This window comes from Salvelinus alpinus, chromosome 5, assembly GCF_045679555.1.
Source record: "Salvelinus alpinus chromosome 5, SLU_Salpinus.1, whole genome shotgun sequence".
Classification (NCBI taxonomy): Eukaryota; Metazoa; Chordata; class Actinopteri; order Salmoniformes; family Salmonidae; genus Salvelinus; species Salvelinus alpinus.
The window spans coordinates 39,188,710-39,201,147 of NC_092090.1; the positions used below are offsets into that span (position 1 = coordinate 39,188,710).

Here is a 12,438-nt window from a genome sequence, read left to right on the forward strand (position 1 = left end):
ATGTGGTTTCTAATGACAATTGAGATGAACAAACTATGGCATAAGGGGACGACAAGCGGATAATAGGCAATCCGTAATTTCGAATAAGACATGAGCGAGCTAGGACGGATGGAACATTAGTCAATATAACTATTTGTTTAGCACTTCTGAAATGTACAGCGACAGAATTCAGAACATGGGCCGTTCTTACAGTGTTCTCCCTGTACACCAAGTCAGAACCGTAGGATAAATAAAGGGGGCATGTAAGCAGACAATGAAAGCTCTTACAATATTCAATGATTACATTTCCCTAAAACAGGTTATAGGCTACATGTGCACCACCAAGTTAGAACAGTAGGTGAAATTAAGGGGTAAATAGACCAAATTATTAGGGTGAAGCACATGGGCTACTAACATCTTACTACATAACATACACTTAGTATTACTTTCTTAGCTACAGTATACATATCTCCCTGGCATATTACATCATTTATGCTGCAGCAAAACAGTTTTGGACTCACTTGTGCTGTGCTCACTTGAACAGGAAGGTGGCGTGGCAGTCCTGGTGTGCAAATTTTGTCATCAAAGTCTGGCATTCTCTGAATTTATGGTGCTTTCAAAACAACTGGGAACTTGGAAAAATACAAGGTCAAATCATGATGACTTCATTGATCTTCAGGTCATAGCTCTAGAAAGAGGCTGGATTTACAATTCCGAGTTGAATGACCATTCAAAACATACTTTCCCAATCGGAGCTCGTTTTATTCCCAACTTCCCAGTTGTCTTGAGCTCACGGAAGTCAAGTTTTTGAAGTTCCGAGTTAACGGTTGTTTTGAGCGCGGCACAAATCATGCGTCATTGACAGCATAGCCAATGTTGAATGTTTATAATTTTAAACTTGGAAAAGAGCCCCTTAATCCCAGAAGTGGGACCACACAGCCACTGTCACTGATTCCTTCCAAACCACTCACTGTTGAATTTGCAATTTCCAACTTGTGTAATGTTTATGTCCAATGGCCGATGAGCACTGATACGTTTTATCTAATAATTTCTCTTTATTTATTTTCATATGACAAGGATTAAAAAGGATTTGCCAGTAGATTGTCGACTTGATTCATGATGACTTCATGATCAGTCCAATCAAAGCTACTGTAAATATGTGATTTGATGTCATTTTTATCTGTGGCTAATGACCTTGAGCCTTCTTTGATTGGCACTTATGGAATTCTATGGCAGCACCCAAGGGACTAGAATTTTCGGGGTCTACCCTTAGACTTGGTGGTGACGTAGTGTCCCCACGAGTGACAGAACACTGAGCCAATCACGGCGCAACACTCCGTATTTTCTGCTGGCTTGCTTCACCACAGAAAGCACTGAGCTAGGCTGAAACACCTACATTTTGGAGCTGCCTTAAGAAAACAAACAAAAATACCATGTTTGTATGTGGCTTTATTAATTCTGTATATTTTTTTTGCACAAAAGTGGGGCTCAAATTACAGGTCACCACTGGTGGTGTAGAGAAAATTTAAAATAATTCTGCAATTATACACATTTTTCCATTGAGCTCAGAGAAAATGTAGCAGTTTTGAAGCTAATTTCCTGCAATTCTACAGTGAGACAATTTTGCCATGACTAATGCTATGCTCCTCTGCTCAAACAAATCAATAAGTATGTTTGCCAATTGCCTGTTTTCTTTTTTTGTCTGGCTTTTATTTGTTAGTTCTCAAACATGGCATTAAATCTATATTTAAAATACAAATATTTTTTCTCTCCAAAAATGTTTTACATTGCAGACCCCAGTTGGAAAACGCCTGGACTAGTCAAATGTATTTATAAAGTCCTTTTTATGTCAGCAGATGTCGGAAGATGTAGGAAGCACTGGTGACATTGATGTATAATAACTTTTGCAACAAATCCTACCTGTATATCTTGAAGCAACTAAAAATAGCTTAATTTCAGTTACCACAGGAATCACTAGTCATGTCCAGTTAAACTGCTACACTGATTGGCCTGTTGTGTACTGAATCTTCATCATGGTGGCTGAGAAGTACATTTCTGGTGCTCAATCACCATCCCTGGAATTCACCACCATTATCTTTACATGTCTATGGAACAGTCCCTTAAGATTACTTGGATGTTTTAACACATTCTGTTATTAATCAATCATGTTCAATAAAAAAAAAATGCTCTTAAATTTAATGAGATACAAATGGTTTCATAAAAAGCATTTATTAGAAAGAAAGTTAGATTCTTTTAAAGTGCTGATTGGCCTTCTGGCTATTTGAGAACCATGGCATTTCAGCTCCCCCAAGTGGTGACAATTGAAACCCCCTGATTCAGAAATTGCATGAGGAAATTCAAAAAAGGCAAATGACAGTTCTGATGCGACTAATAAGCTCCTAATCAGTTAGAAAGCCAACCAGAGTGATTGCACAGCATCACTGAAGGAAGATTGTTTAGGTGCATCACATGTCAAAACATTTCTCTAAGGCTATTCATATGTAGTTTGCTTCAAGAAAAGTACAATCAATTATACATTTACTGAAATTAAGAAATGGCATAGTCCAATTACACTCCTGTCACCCCAACACTGATAAGTGTGTACACTTGCGTTCCTCCAGAGTTGAGCTTTGATCTACTGAGCTTACTTGGAGTGCAACAGAAACATTTGATCACAATACAAAAACAAAACATTTGTTTCCCCTTTTCCATCCAACCCTCCCTGAGAAAAACGGGTCATCATCCTGACCCACTAACAAGTTCCATTACAGACACTGGAAGCAGCCCCAGGAGCATGCTCAGTAGGGTTTGTTTGACAGGAAGGACTGGAACATGTCTAAGGCGGGGCCTGGAGCCCACTGCGGCACCATGTGACCAGCGCCCTGAAACAGAGGATGGGATTAGAACGCAGCAGCCTCACCCCCGTTGCATCCACTAATCTTTATGAACATGTCTGGTGTGCTAATGAGTCTGAAGACAATGAATCAATGCCAATATGCTAACTAAGTAGTGCTTACCTTCACAGTCAGGAGGGTGATGTTTCCATACTGCTCGTAGAAGCCGGCAATCTGATCATCAGATATCCAGCTCTGGTACTTGGTGGTTGTCTGGAAATGAAAGAAAACAAAGTCTTCACACTGCATGCCCTGTGAGTTACAAACATGCCAAATACCCTGCAACCCAGCATCCAAATCTCTATGCCACATGACTCAAATACCAGTCTTCAAGCGCTTTACCTTCTGGTTGAGCTGTTCCACAAACCACTTGTCTCCCAGGAAGTTGCAGGCCATGTCAGTGTCTCCGTTATAGACCAGCGCCCGGACACCCAGAGACAGCAACTTCAGATACACATCCTTCACGGTCGGGTAGATGTTGGTGTACTGTCCTCCCACCACATCACTACATAGAAAGTTATGGTAAAGATCTCCTTTTGTAGGTAGTTTACTGTTGTCACGTTTTAGAAGTTCCTTTGCTGAATCTAGACTTACTGAGTATTAGGGATGTGTGGGTACTAGTGTAATATACCTGCAGATGTCCCAGGGTGGAAGTGTATCAGGGATGTGTAGGGCTTTCCTCACATCACCCCGGTTGAGCCAGTTCATCTGAGCTGTGCTGTTAATGCAGGGAGGGACCTCACCCACAGAAGGAGTTTGGCCAGTGACGGACGGCACCTTCAGAAGCTACAGCAAGACAAAGTACTTACATAACACCAATTTCTTCCATCATAACCACTTCAAACATAATTTGAGAATAACCAGAACAACCCTTCTGAACACAAGACTACCAATATCTAATGCCAGGATGGACTTGAACACTGTATTCCTCCATAGGAGGGGCACTTACCTGGAAGTTGTCCCAGTGCTTCCTGTAGTTCCTGAAGAGCTGGCTCATGCTCCTCTCATAGGCTCTGGCCCTGACTCCACCCTCACAGTCCATGTAAAGAGCATACTCATTCAGCCCAGAATCATACACAATACTAAAGGCCTGGCTCAACTGAGGGCAAGAATGAATGAGAAACAAAGGTACAAGTACAGATTTCTATGTTAAACCTGTGCATGTCATAGCCCAATTTTTGTATTTGATGTATAATACTTCTTATCCGATTGTAAAAGTGTTTCCATGTGTACCAGTGTCTTGCAGGCCTCCTTGCTGTTGTTGAAGAAGTTACATGTTCCCTTATCACAGCAGTTTGTGTTCAGATCTGTCCACAGTCTGCAAGAGGATAGTTTACTTAAACACATTGCAATATCTTGTAACAGAAGCATCAGACAAGCTTGGATTCATATTGGGGGCCTATACATACGTTGTGGGGCTTTCGAAAATAGTTATCCCTAGTCATGTAAACATAGCAAAACAGTCTGGGCCCACATGAGTGAATGTGTTGCGCGTTCTTACTGTTCTCCGAAGAGGCCGTGGTAGTAACCAAAGTATATCAGAGACTGGTCATTCAGGGCATAGCTACTGAGGCCATTACCCACTGCAAAGCCCTGAAAAACACATTAAAGGAGTTCTTTATAACTGTCACACATATTGGATTCATATCATCCTCTCCTTGCCTTTTCTACATAATCATTGACAGGTGGTTGGATAGGCTGGAATTCCATTGCATTGCTTGTAACTTATGCTTAGTCTTTAGATTTTCAGGGAGCGTAAGAGTGGAAACCACTCAAAACAATTAAGTCGGTGTGTGAATCAACTCACCTTGAAGTTAATCTTTGCGGTCCCTGTGGCCACACGCTGGCTGAGTGTCGGGGCATAGATCCCACCATAACTCTCACCGATGATGAAGAACTCATTCTGTGTGAAGTTTGGAAACTTGGCAAAGAAACTCTGCAGAGCTAGGTAGTTGTCATCAGCCACCTAATAGTAAATGGGGAGATATATCAGTTACTATTACTTTAGTATTCAGTAAGGAAGATTGAAGTGCATGATTTCTGAGCCACTGTCAGTGGAACAACACTGGAACGTTCAGATAGGAATACAGTGTGTATAACAGACATGCCATTGACAAGAGGTAAATAATTGTGAATGATTTATTCAATGCATTTCACTCTCCCGAATGAGACCCTGATGATCTCACCTCGTCGTCGTCGGTTTTGTACTTCTGGTCGTCAGAGTAGGAGTATCCCACACCTGCAGGGGACTCTAGGTACAGAACGTTGGCGATCCTGTTCCAGCTGAACTTATTTTCATACAGAGTGGCCCCATCATCATTCACCTGAGGGAGACAAAATTATGTTGTTATTCTGTGGGAATCACTGCATACAATAAGGTTACACTGAGACACACAGGCAAACTGAAATCACAAGTCCTGCTAAGCTCATGCTGAAAAGATAACGTGTGGGAGAACTCACATGGAAGGGGCCGTTCTCTGACAGAAAGCCATCCAGCGAGCTGCAGCCTGGCCCTCCATTCAGCCACAGCACAACAGGGTCCTTCAGTGGGTCCCTCTGTGAGGTCACAAACCTGGGGAAGCAGGGAGGTAGAGGGCCAGGTTAACAGGAGATAGAGCACCCAAAGACACACTTGGTGCACCCTGTGCACTCCACACTTAATTCTAGACCCCAGGTACAATAGTGTCTGCTGATTATGTTTATGTGTGTGTACGTGTGGCCTATAGAACACTAGAATAAAAGTTTGTCATGTGTTATTTTGTCAATCATTAACTTCTCATAGCTTATGGCAAAGGGTGGTCTAGCTCTTAAACTTCTCAATGAAAGGTACACGCTACAACACCATGCATGACCAATGCTGGAGGAAGTAGCAAAAGAGCAAGTATAAACAATCATCTAGTCCAGCTTCAGAAGCGTTTCCTCTTCTGCCTGTGACTTTCTATTTGAAGTTCTCTTTTGTTAAAACATGCTTCAGTTGTCTCTGTAATAACTACTGTATGTATTCATATACTATTGAGCAATAGCCACTCTAATACGGTTACTTATGCCATGCGTTGATTCATTTATTATTTCACCCATTTGGAGTAAACCGATTCCCACTGATACATATTGTAGTAAACTAATGCTGTGCACGAGCTGGAGTTCCTGAAAACATCCCCAACCAGAACAAACAATAAATTGTTAGTTAGTCAAGTGGGCGACGTATGGCATTACTGATACTCACCAGTAATGGAGAAACTTTCCTGGGCTGGCTTTCAAATAGCCTGACCATTGCCGGTAGTTTGGTTTAAACGACATTCCCGGTAGTTCGGTTACCTCGTCAGGGGCGTAGTCAGCCCATGTAAGACACGAAACAGCAAGGAAATACACCACCAAACTAACAAAATACATGCTAGTCATGTCGAGGACGAAACTAGCCTAATGCGCCAACAATGTTGGCCTCAGACGCTTGACTCGAAGTCCTGTGCGCGCAACAATTGCCGTGTCTATGCCCTGCATATAGAAACACTACAGGTCATATGACTACTAACTGAGCTCTCTGGTCACGTGGTCGATCTTTTGTTTTGGCGTTCATCACCGGATTGCGTTTCATTTGATAGGCTACATTTGTGCTTTAATAATTACTGCCGGTGTCTCGGTTATATCAAGGACGGGCATTTCGATGTATTAATTACTCAATATGTTAATCAGTCGAAATGCCAGTGGGCAGCAAAACAACTATGGCGAGCTCTGAATCATCGAGAAAAGTATAACGCTGAAAATATGACTAGGTCTACCAAGAATTGGCTACATTTACCAACATTGTTCCATCGTGGCGTAACATTTAACATATCAACGTTTGATGTAACATGACAGTGAAGAATATGAGGGTGGTATAATTAGGTGGCAATGTGCATTAGGTGGATGAGTGTCAGAGAAAATGGTAGCCTATAGTCGACCTGAGTTTTGAATAGGCCAGTAAAAGGGTAAAAAAAAAAGACAAGTGAGTATCGGGCATGCGTTTTTATAAGGGTCGCTGGCAAAAGACCCCTGAAAATGCATGATTAAGGTGACGCTATGCATGTACACTATGCATATGTATGCATGGTAGGCTATCAAGAGTTAGACAATACATAGCCTAGGCCCAAGGCTATGTATTGGCCCCTTGACTATTGCATGTTATACATTGACTATTGAATGTTATACCTTTTACATCAACAGTTAGACAATACAGTCAGTTATCTATGCATAGTCACTTTAATCACTCTACCTACATGTACATTTGACCTCAATTACCTCGACACCGGTGCCCTCACACATTGACTCTGTACCCTGTATATAGCCCTGCTATTGTTATTTACTGCTGCTCTTTAATCATTTGTTTTTCTTATCTCTTACTTTTTTTTAGGTATGTTCTTAACAGCATTGTTGGTTAAGGGCTTGTAAGTATGCGTTTCACTGTGTTTTATTTTATTTGAATACACAGTGCTTGACTTGGGCAGGAGTTCACTGGAGCTGAGTACTGGCACCTCAACGTTTCACTGCTTGAGCTTCTGCACCTCTTATTTATTTTATTTAACCTGGCAAGTCAGTTAAGAACAAATTCTTATTTACAATGACAGCCTACCAGGGGTAGAACTACAGATTTTTACCTTGTCAGCTCAGGGATTTGATCCAGCAACCTTTCGGGTTACCGCTCTAACCACCTGCCGCCCCGAAATATAATATTTTAGAATATCTTATAGAATATTTGCTCAAAAGTATTGTGGAGCTCTTGCACCTAAATATAAACAGTACCGGTACCCAAAATGATTACCAGCACCTATTTCAGTCCAAGTCAAGCACTAACAATACATAGCCTAAGCCCTTAGGCTAAATTGAACAAGTTTAAATATGGTCCATTCACTATTGAATGTTATACCTCAGTGTGTTTTCTGGTCTTATTAAAGTGTGCGTGTGCACTATTATTAAGCCCCTGGGTCTGTGTGTGACCTCTGGGGTTACGCTGTAGTGCTACAGAATCTCTCTCTCTCTCCCAGGCTGTGTTTGTTCTGTAGCCTGCGGAGAACTGAGAAACAGTGACCGTTACTGACCCCCATCCCACCATCTTCCCTCTGTGTGTTACTGTGTCCATGTTTGAGTATGTGTGTATGTATCAGTATCTGACAGAATAGTAACACAGATCATGTACTTATATGTGATTGAATAGTGCCCTGCGTCTCTCTCTTTTCCCTCTCAGGTGACTCCGATCAGTGTCTCATTGATACAAAGGGCAAAGGTGTAAAGGGGTGTGTCTTTGCCACTAGGATTTCACAGTCCTTTTCTACACACCCTTTAATAATAGTAAAATCATCACAGTCAGAAGAGGACAAGCCATCTGAGGCCTCCTAGCCAGCTGCTTAGACAGGGCCTCCTCTAGCTTTCATTACCCCATGTGGTTAGCCATTCTTGCTGGCTGGGACTGAAATCCAGAAAAGATCCAGACATGATTACTGCTGCTTATGTCAGAGGACAAGTCACTCTTCTCTGATAAGGACATACATAAAGTTTTATGAGTGGAGATGTTTACGAGTTTCTTGTTAAATTGTCTTTCAATCCATTCTCATAAATGTTTCAATTCCACCTGTGTCTGCATCTGATGTTTCTCTATTTGTTAAATAGAGGCCAGAAATATATTGAATGTAATAAATGTAGATACTAAGTAAGAACAAACTTGGATTTTTTGCATGTGCACCCTATCTCTACGCTGAATGTCAGTCTGCAAGACTTTTGAGTAAACTCATATTGAGGTTTATATACATGTTTTGTCTGGTGCAGGGACTCCTGTCCTCAAACGAGTTATAGATACTAAGGGATCCGAGGAAATAAAATCAATGGTCACATTTCAAAAAATCGAAATCACGTTTTTAACCATTTGTTATTTTCCTTACAAACACTTTGAAATAGTATAGAATGATTTATCTGTGATAGAAATACCAATTGAATGATTTTAAAAATAGATACAATAGATCTGACCTGCGACAAATTCTTCACCTGGAAGGCCCAAGACTGTCCCCTGAAATCAATGTTGGAGATAGTTCTAAGACATCACATTGAAGGACATAAAGACAAAATACACGGTAAAGCATACTGAATCATCTACTTCTTGAATGATCATTCCCATATCTGATCTTTACAGAAGGTAACACAGATAAGGCACTAAATGGTGGGTAAAACATTGTTAAACTACTGCTGTAGTTATATTTTTCATGACCTAGTAACTTGACCTAGTAACTGCTGAAGGTGAATGAATTCCAGAATAAGATCTCCCTAGCTCTGGCAGAACTAGTGCTCCCTTGTGGAGACTATGAGTAGTTCACCCTCACTCGCTCCTCATGCCAAATGCCAAGTGGTATGGCTTTTGAGACTGTCCTGCCAAAGAAGAGGCTGAAATCTGGGACAACTCCATCCTCAGGCCAGCATTTTTACATCAATAGTTGTCACAAACTGCTTTACAGAAACCCAGCCTAAAACCCAACAGAGCAAGCAATCCAGGTGCAGAAGAACAGTGGTTAGGAAAGGCAAAATCAAATCAATGTTTATAGGTCGTGTACACAGATTTGCAGATGTTATCGTAGGTGCAGTGAAATACTTATGTATCTAGCTCCAACAGTGCAGTAATGTCTACAAACAATACAGTAACCCCAAAAAGTAGAATGCTTGTTTTGGAATATTTGTATTCTTTAATTTATGTTAGTATTGTGGAGTAACTACAATGTTGTTGATCCATCCTCAGTTTTCTCCTATCACAGCCATTAAACTCTGTAACTGTTTTAAAATCACCATTGGCCTCTTGGTGAAATCCCTGAGCAGTTTCCTTCCTCTCCAGCGACTGAGTTAGGAATCTTTGTAGTGACTGGGTATATTGATGCACCATCCAAAGTGTAATTAATAACTGCACCATGCGCAAAGGGATATTCAATGTTTGCTTTATTTTTACTCATCTACCAACACTTCCTTGACCCCCTCCAGTTTGCATTCCGGTCGGAGAGAGGAAAAGATGTACATGCATTTGAAGGGCAGCAAAAACATGCGTATCATGTTTGAAGATTTCCCCTCTGCATTTAACACAATCAATCCGTTTATCCTCGCGGACAGACTTAGATGAGACTTCGGACTTGATTCTATGCTTATCACATGGATCACCAACTTCCTAACTGATAGGTCTCAGCAGGTACGAGTTGGCAACACACTCTCTGAAATGCGCACTGCTTCAGTTGGAACCCCACAGACCAGCGTTCTTTCACCAGTACTATACATATTGTATACAGACGGCTGCCGGAGCCAGTTTCCAGGGTGCTGTCATGAGAATTATGTTCTCGATGTTCATAAACTGAACTTCAATTAACTACTCAGTCTGTAACCCAGGATTTGTAAGATACTAGTTGAATGAAACAGACAGAGGCCCCAGCTATGATAGTCAAAATTTTTATTCACGGGCGCACTGGTTAGTTGTATCACTCTCCGTCACTCTCCGTCCTTCCTCAAGATTGTCAGGACCCGGTGTGAGAAACAGTCACTAAGTCGGCAGAACCCAGAAGATGAGGCAGACACAGCAGTACTAGAGACGGTGGTTTAATCAAAGTAAAAGATCTTCAGGCAAAAAATATAAATTCACAACGTCAAAAGTAAAGCCAAGAGAAAAAATTGATATCCTCCAAAATACAATGAAAATCCACAAAGTGGTAAGAACAGCAGGAAAAAACAAACCTCAAAAGACTAATAAAAAATAAACAAGAACAAAACCAGAGTACCTCTGGACAATCCAACAAGAGAAATATATGATCACAGCATGGCTGGGGCTGGGTGCTAACATACAAACACTGAGCAAAGAACTGAGGAACACTAAGGGTTTAAATACCTACAAAGAAATAAGGCACAGGTGCAAATAATAATTAGACCAAGGGAAAAACAAAAGGTTCAAAAAAGGCGCAATGGGGGCATCTAGTGACCAAAACAATCCTGGCCAAATCCTGACAAAGATAGGGAGACCCTGGGAAGTACTCTCAGTGGCCCCCCCAGCCAAGGTCAGCACCGAATCTTGCTCAGACAGTCTGTTGTTAAGATACTATAATAGACATTGTTACAGTTATATTGTTTTACCCTAATTCTGACTAAAACTACACACAATTTATTATAATTTTATGATTCTAATGTATTTCATTGATGATTCTAATCAATTACATACAATTATATAGTTTCAGGGTGGAATATTCTAATTATTCATTTAAACATATAAATTCCATCCACAGATGCCACCTGATCAAATATGCTGACGACACTGCTTTGGCCAGTCTCCTCGAAGGGGATGAGACCGAGCACAGACCAGCTTTGAATGATTTTACTGTCTAGTGTGAGTCATCCCATCTAAAATACATTAAAAACAAAGGATATGGTGATTGACTTTCGAAGGAACACTACCATTTGACACCATCACTGATAAAAGATGAGCCCATCAAAATAGTGGAGTACAAATACCTTGGGGTAGTATTTGACAACAAGCTGTTCTGGGATCAGTGTACTGACGCTATTTTTTAGAAAGGCCAACAGAGACTGTATTTCCTACGGAAATTGCACTTTTTTAATATTGACCTAACCATCATGGTTCTCTTTTATGAATCATTATTTTAGAGCATTTTGTCCTACTGCTTGACCTGCTGGTTTGGGAATATCAAGGTTGCACAGAAAAATAGGTTGGGCAAGATAGTCAGGACTTGCGGAAAAAGAAAAATCTGAATAGGTGCCTTTTGCAAATCATTGGAAAACATCCCCGATCTTTGTGGTTGAATCAGTAACACTTCATTTCAATGGGTCCTTATTACACTGTAATTACATGTGTAATTACACTGTAAAAACCAATAGTGTAATAACAACATGTAACTGGTAGTAATTGTGGTCTGTAATTACAAAAGTGTAACAATGAATGCTTGTTACCATGCTTGTTACAAATGGGCAGGTTTCAACTAAATTCACAAACTTTGTGTTTTGATTCTTCTCAGCTTCATCTGCTTCAGCAACAACTGTCACAAAGGTTGTGACCCCTCGTGGATGTGCTGGGTGTCTGAGAGATTGTGCTCAATAGGCTCTAATTACACTGAACAAAAATATAAATACCACCTGTAAAGTGCTGGTCCCATGTTTCATGAGCTGAAATAAAAAGATTCCAGAAATGTTCTATACGCACAAAAAAAGGTTATTTTTCTCAAATGTTGTGCACAAATTTGTTTACATCCCTGTTAGTGAGAATTTCTCCTTAGCCACGATAATCAATCTACACCTGACAGGTGTGGCATATCAAGAAGCTGATTAAACAGCATGATAATTACACAGGCGCACCTTGTGTTGGGGACAATAAAAGGCCGCTTTAAAATGTGCAGTTTTGTCACACAACACAATGCCACAGATGTCTCAAGTTTTGAGGGAGCGTGTAATTGTCAAGTTGACTGCAGGAATGTCCACCTGAGCTGTTGCCAGAGAATGTTATGTTAATTTCTCTACCAAAAGCTGCCTCCAATGTCGTTTTAGAGAATTTGGCAGTACGTTCAAC

General features: G+C 40.8%; 1 protein-coding gene, 1 long non-coding RNA gene and 1 other non-coding gene across 3 annotated transcripts; 2 read left to right on the forward strand and 1 right to left on the reverse strand.

The window, feature by feature from the left end:
* Positions 1-2,192: 2,192 nt before the first annotated feature.
* On the reverse strand, positions 2,193-6,456 carry LOC139576109 (lysosomal protective protein-like). The gene is made up of 11 exons (XM_071401790.1): positions 6,097-6,456; positions 5,334-5,445; positions 5,060-5,197; positions 4,681-4,839; positions 4,375-4,466; positions 4,107-4,191; positions 3,823-3,972; positions 3,505-3,659; positions 3,216-3,378; positions 2,997-3,086; positions 2,193-2,861 (listed from the first exon to the last, which is right to left on the reverse strand). Exons 1-11 carry the CDS (start codon positions 6,270-6,272, stop codon positions 2,778-2,780), a joined length of 1,404 nt encoding a protein of 467 aa, XP_071257891.1. The 5' UTR covers positions 6,273-6,456; the 3' UTR covers positions 2,193-2,777.
* On the forward strand, positions 6,394-8,564 carry LOC139576110 (uncharacterized). Its single transcript, XR_011675062.1, has 3 exons — positions 6,394-6,855; positions 7,261-7,294; positions 8,092-8,564. It is a non-coding gene; the product is annotated as an uncharacterized lncRNA (long non-coding RNA).
* LOC139577396 (small nucleolar RNA SNORA76) lies at positions 7,811-7,933 on the forward strand. The gene has a single exon (XR_011675287.1). It is a non-coding gene; the product is annotated as a small nucleolar RNA SNORA76 (small nucleolar RNA).
* Positions 8,565-12,438: the final 3,874 nt, after the last annotated feature.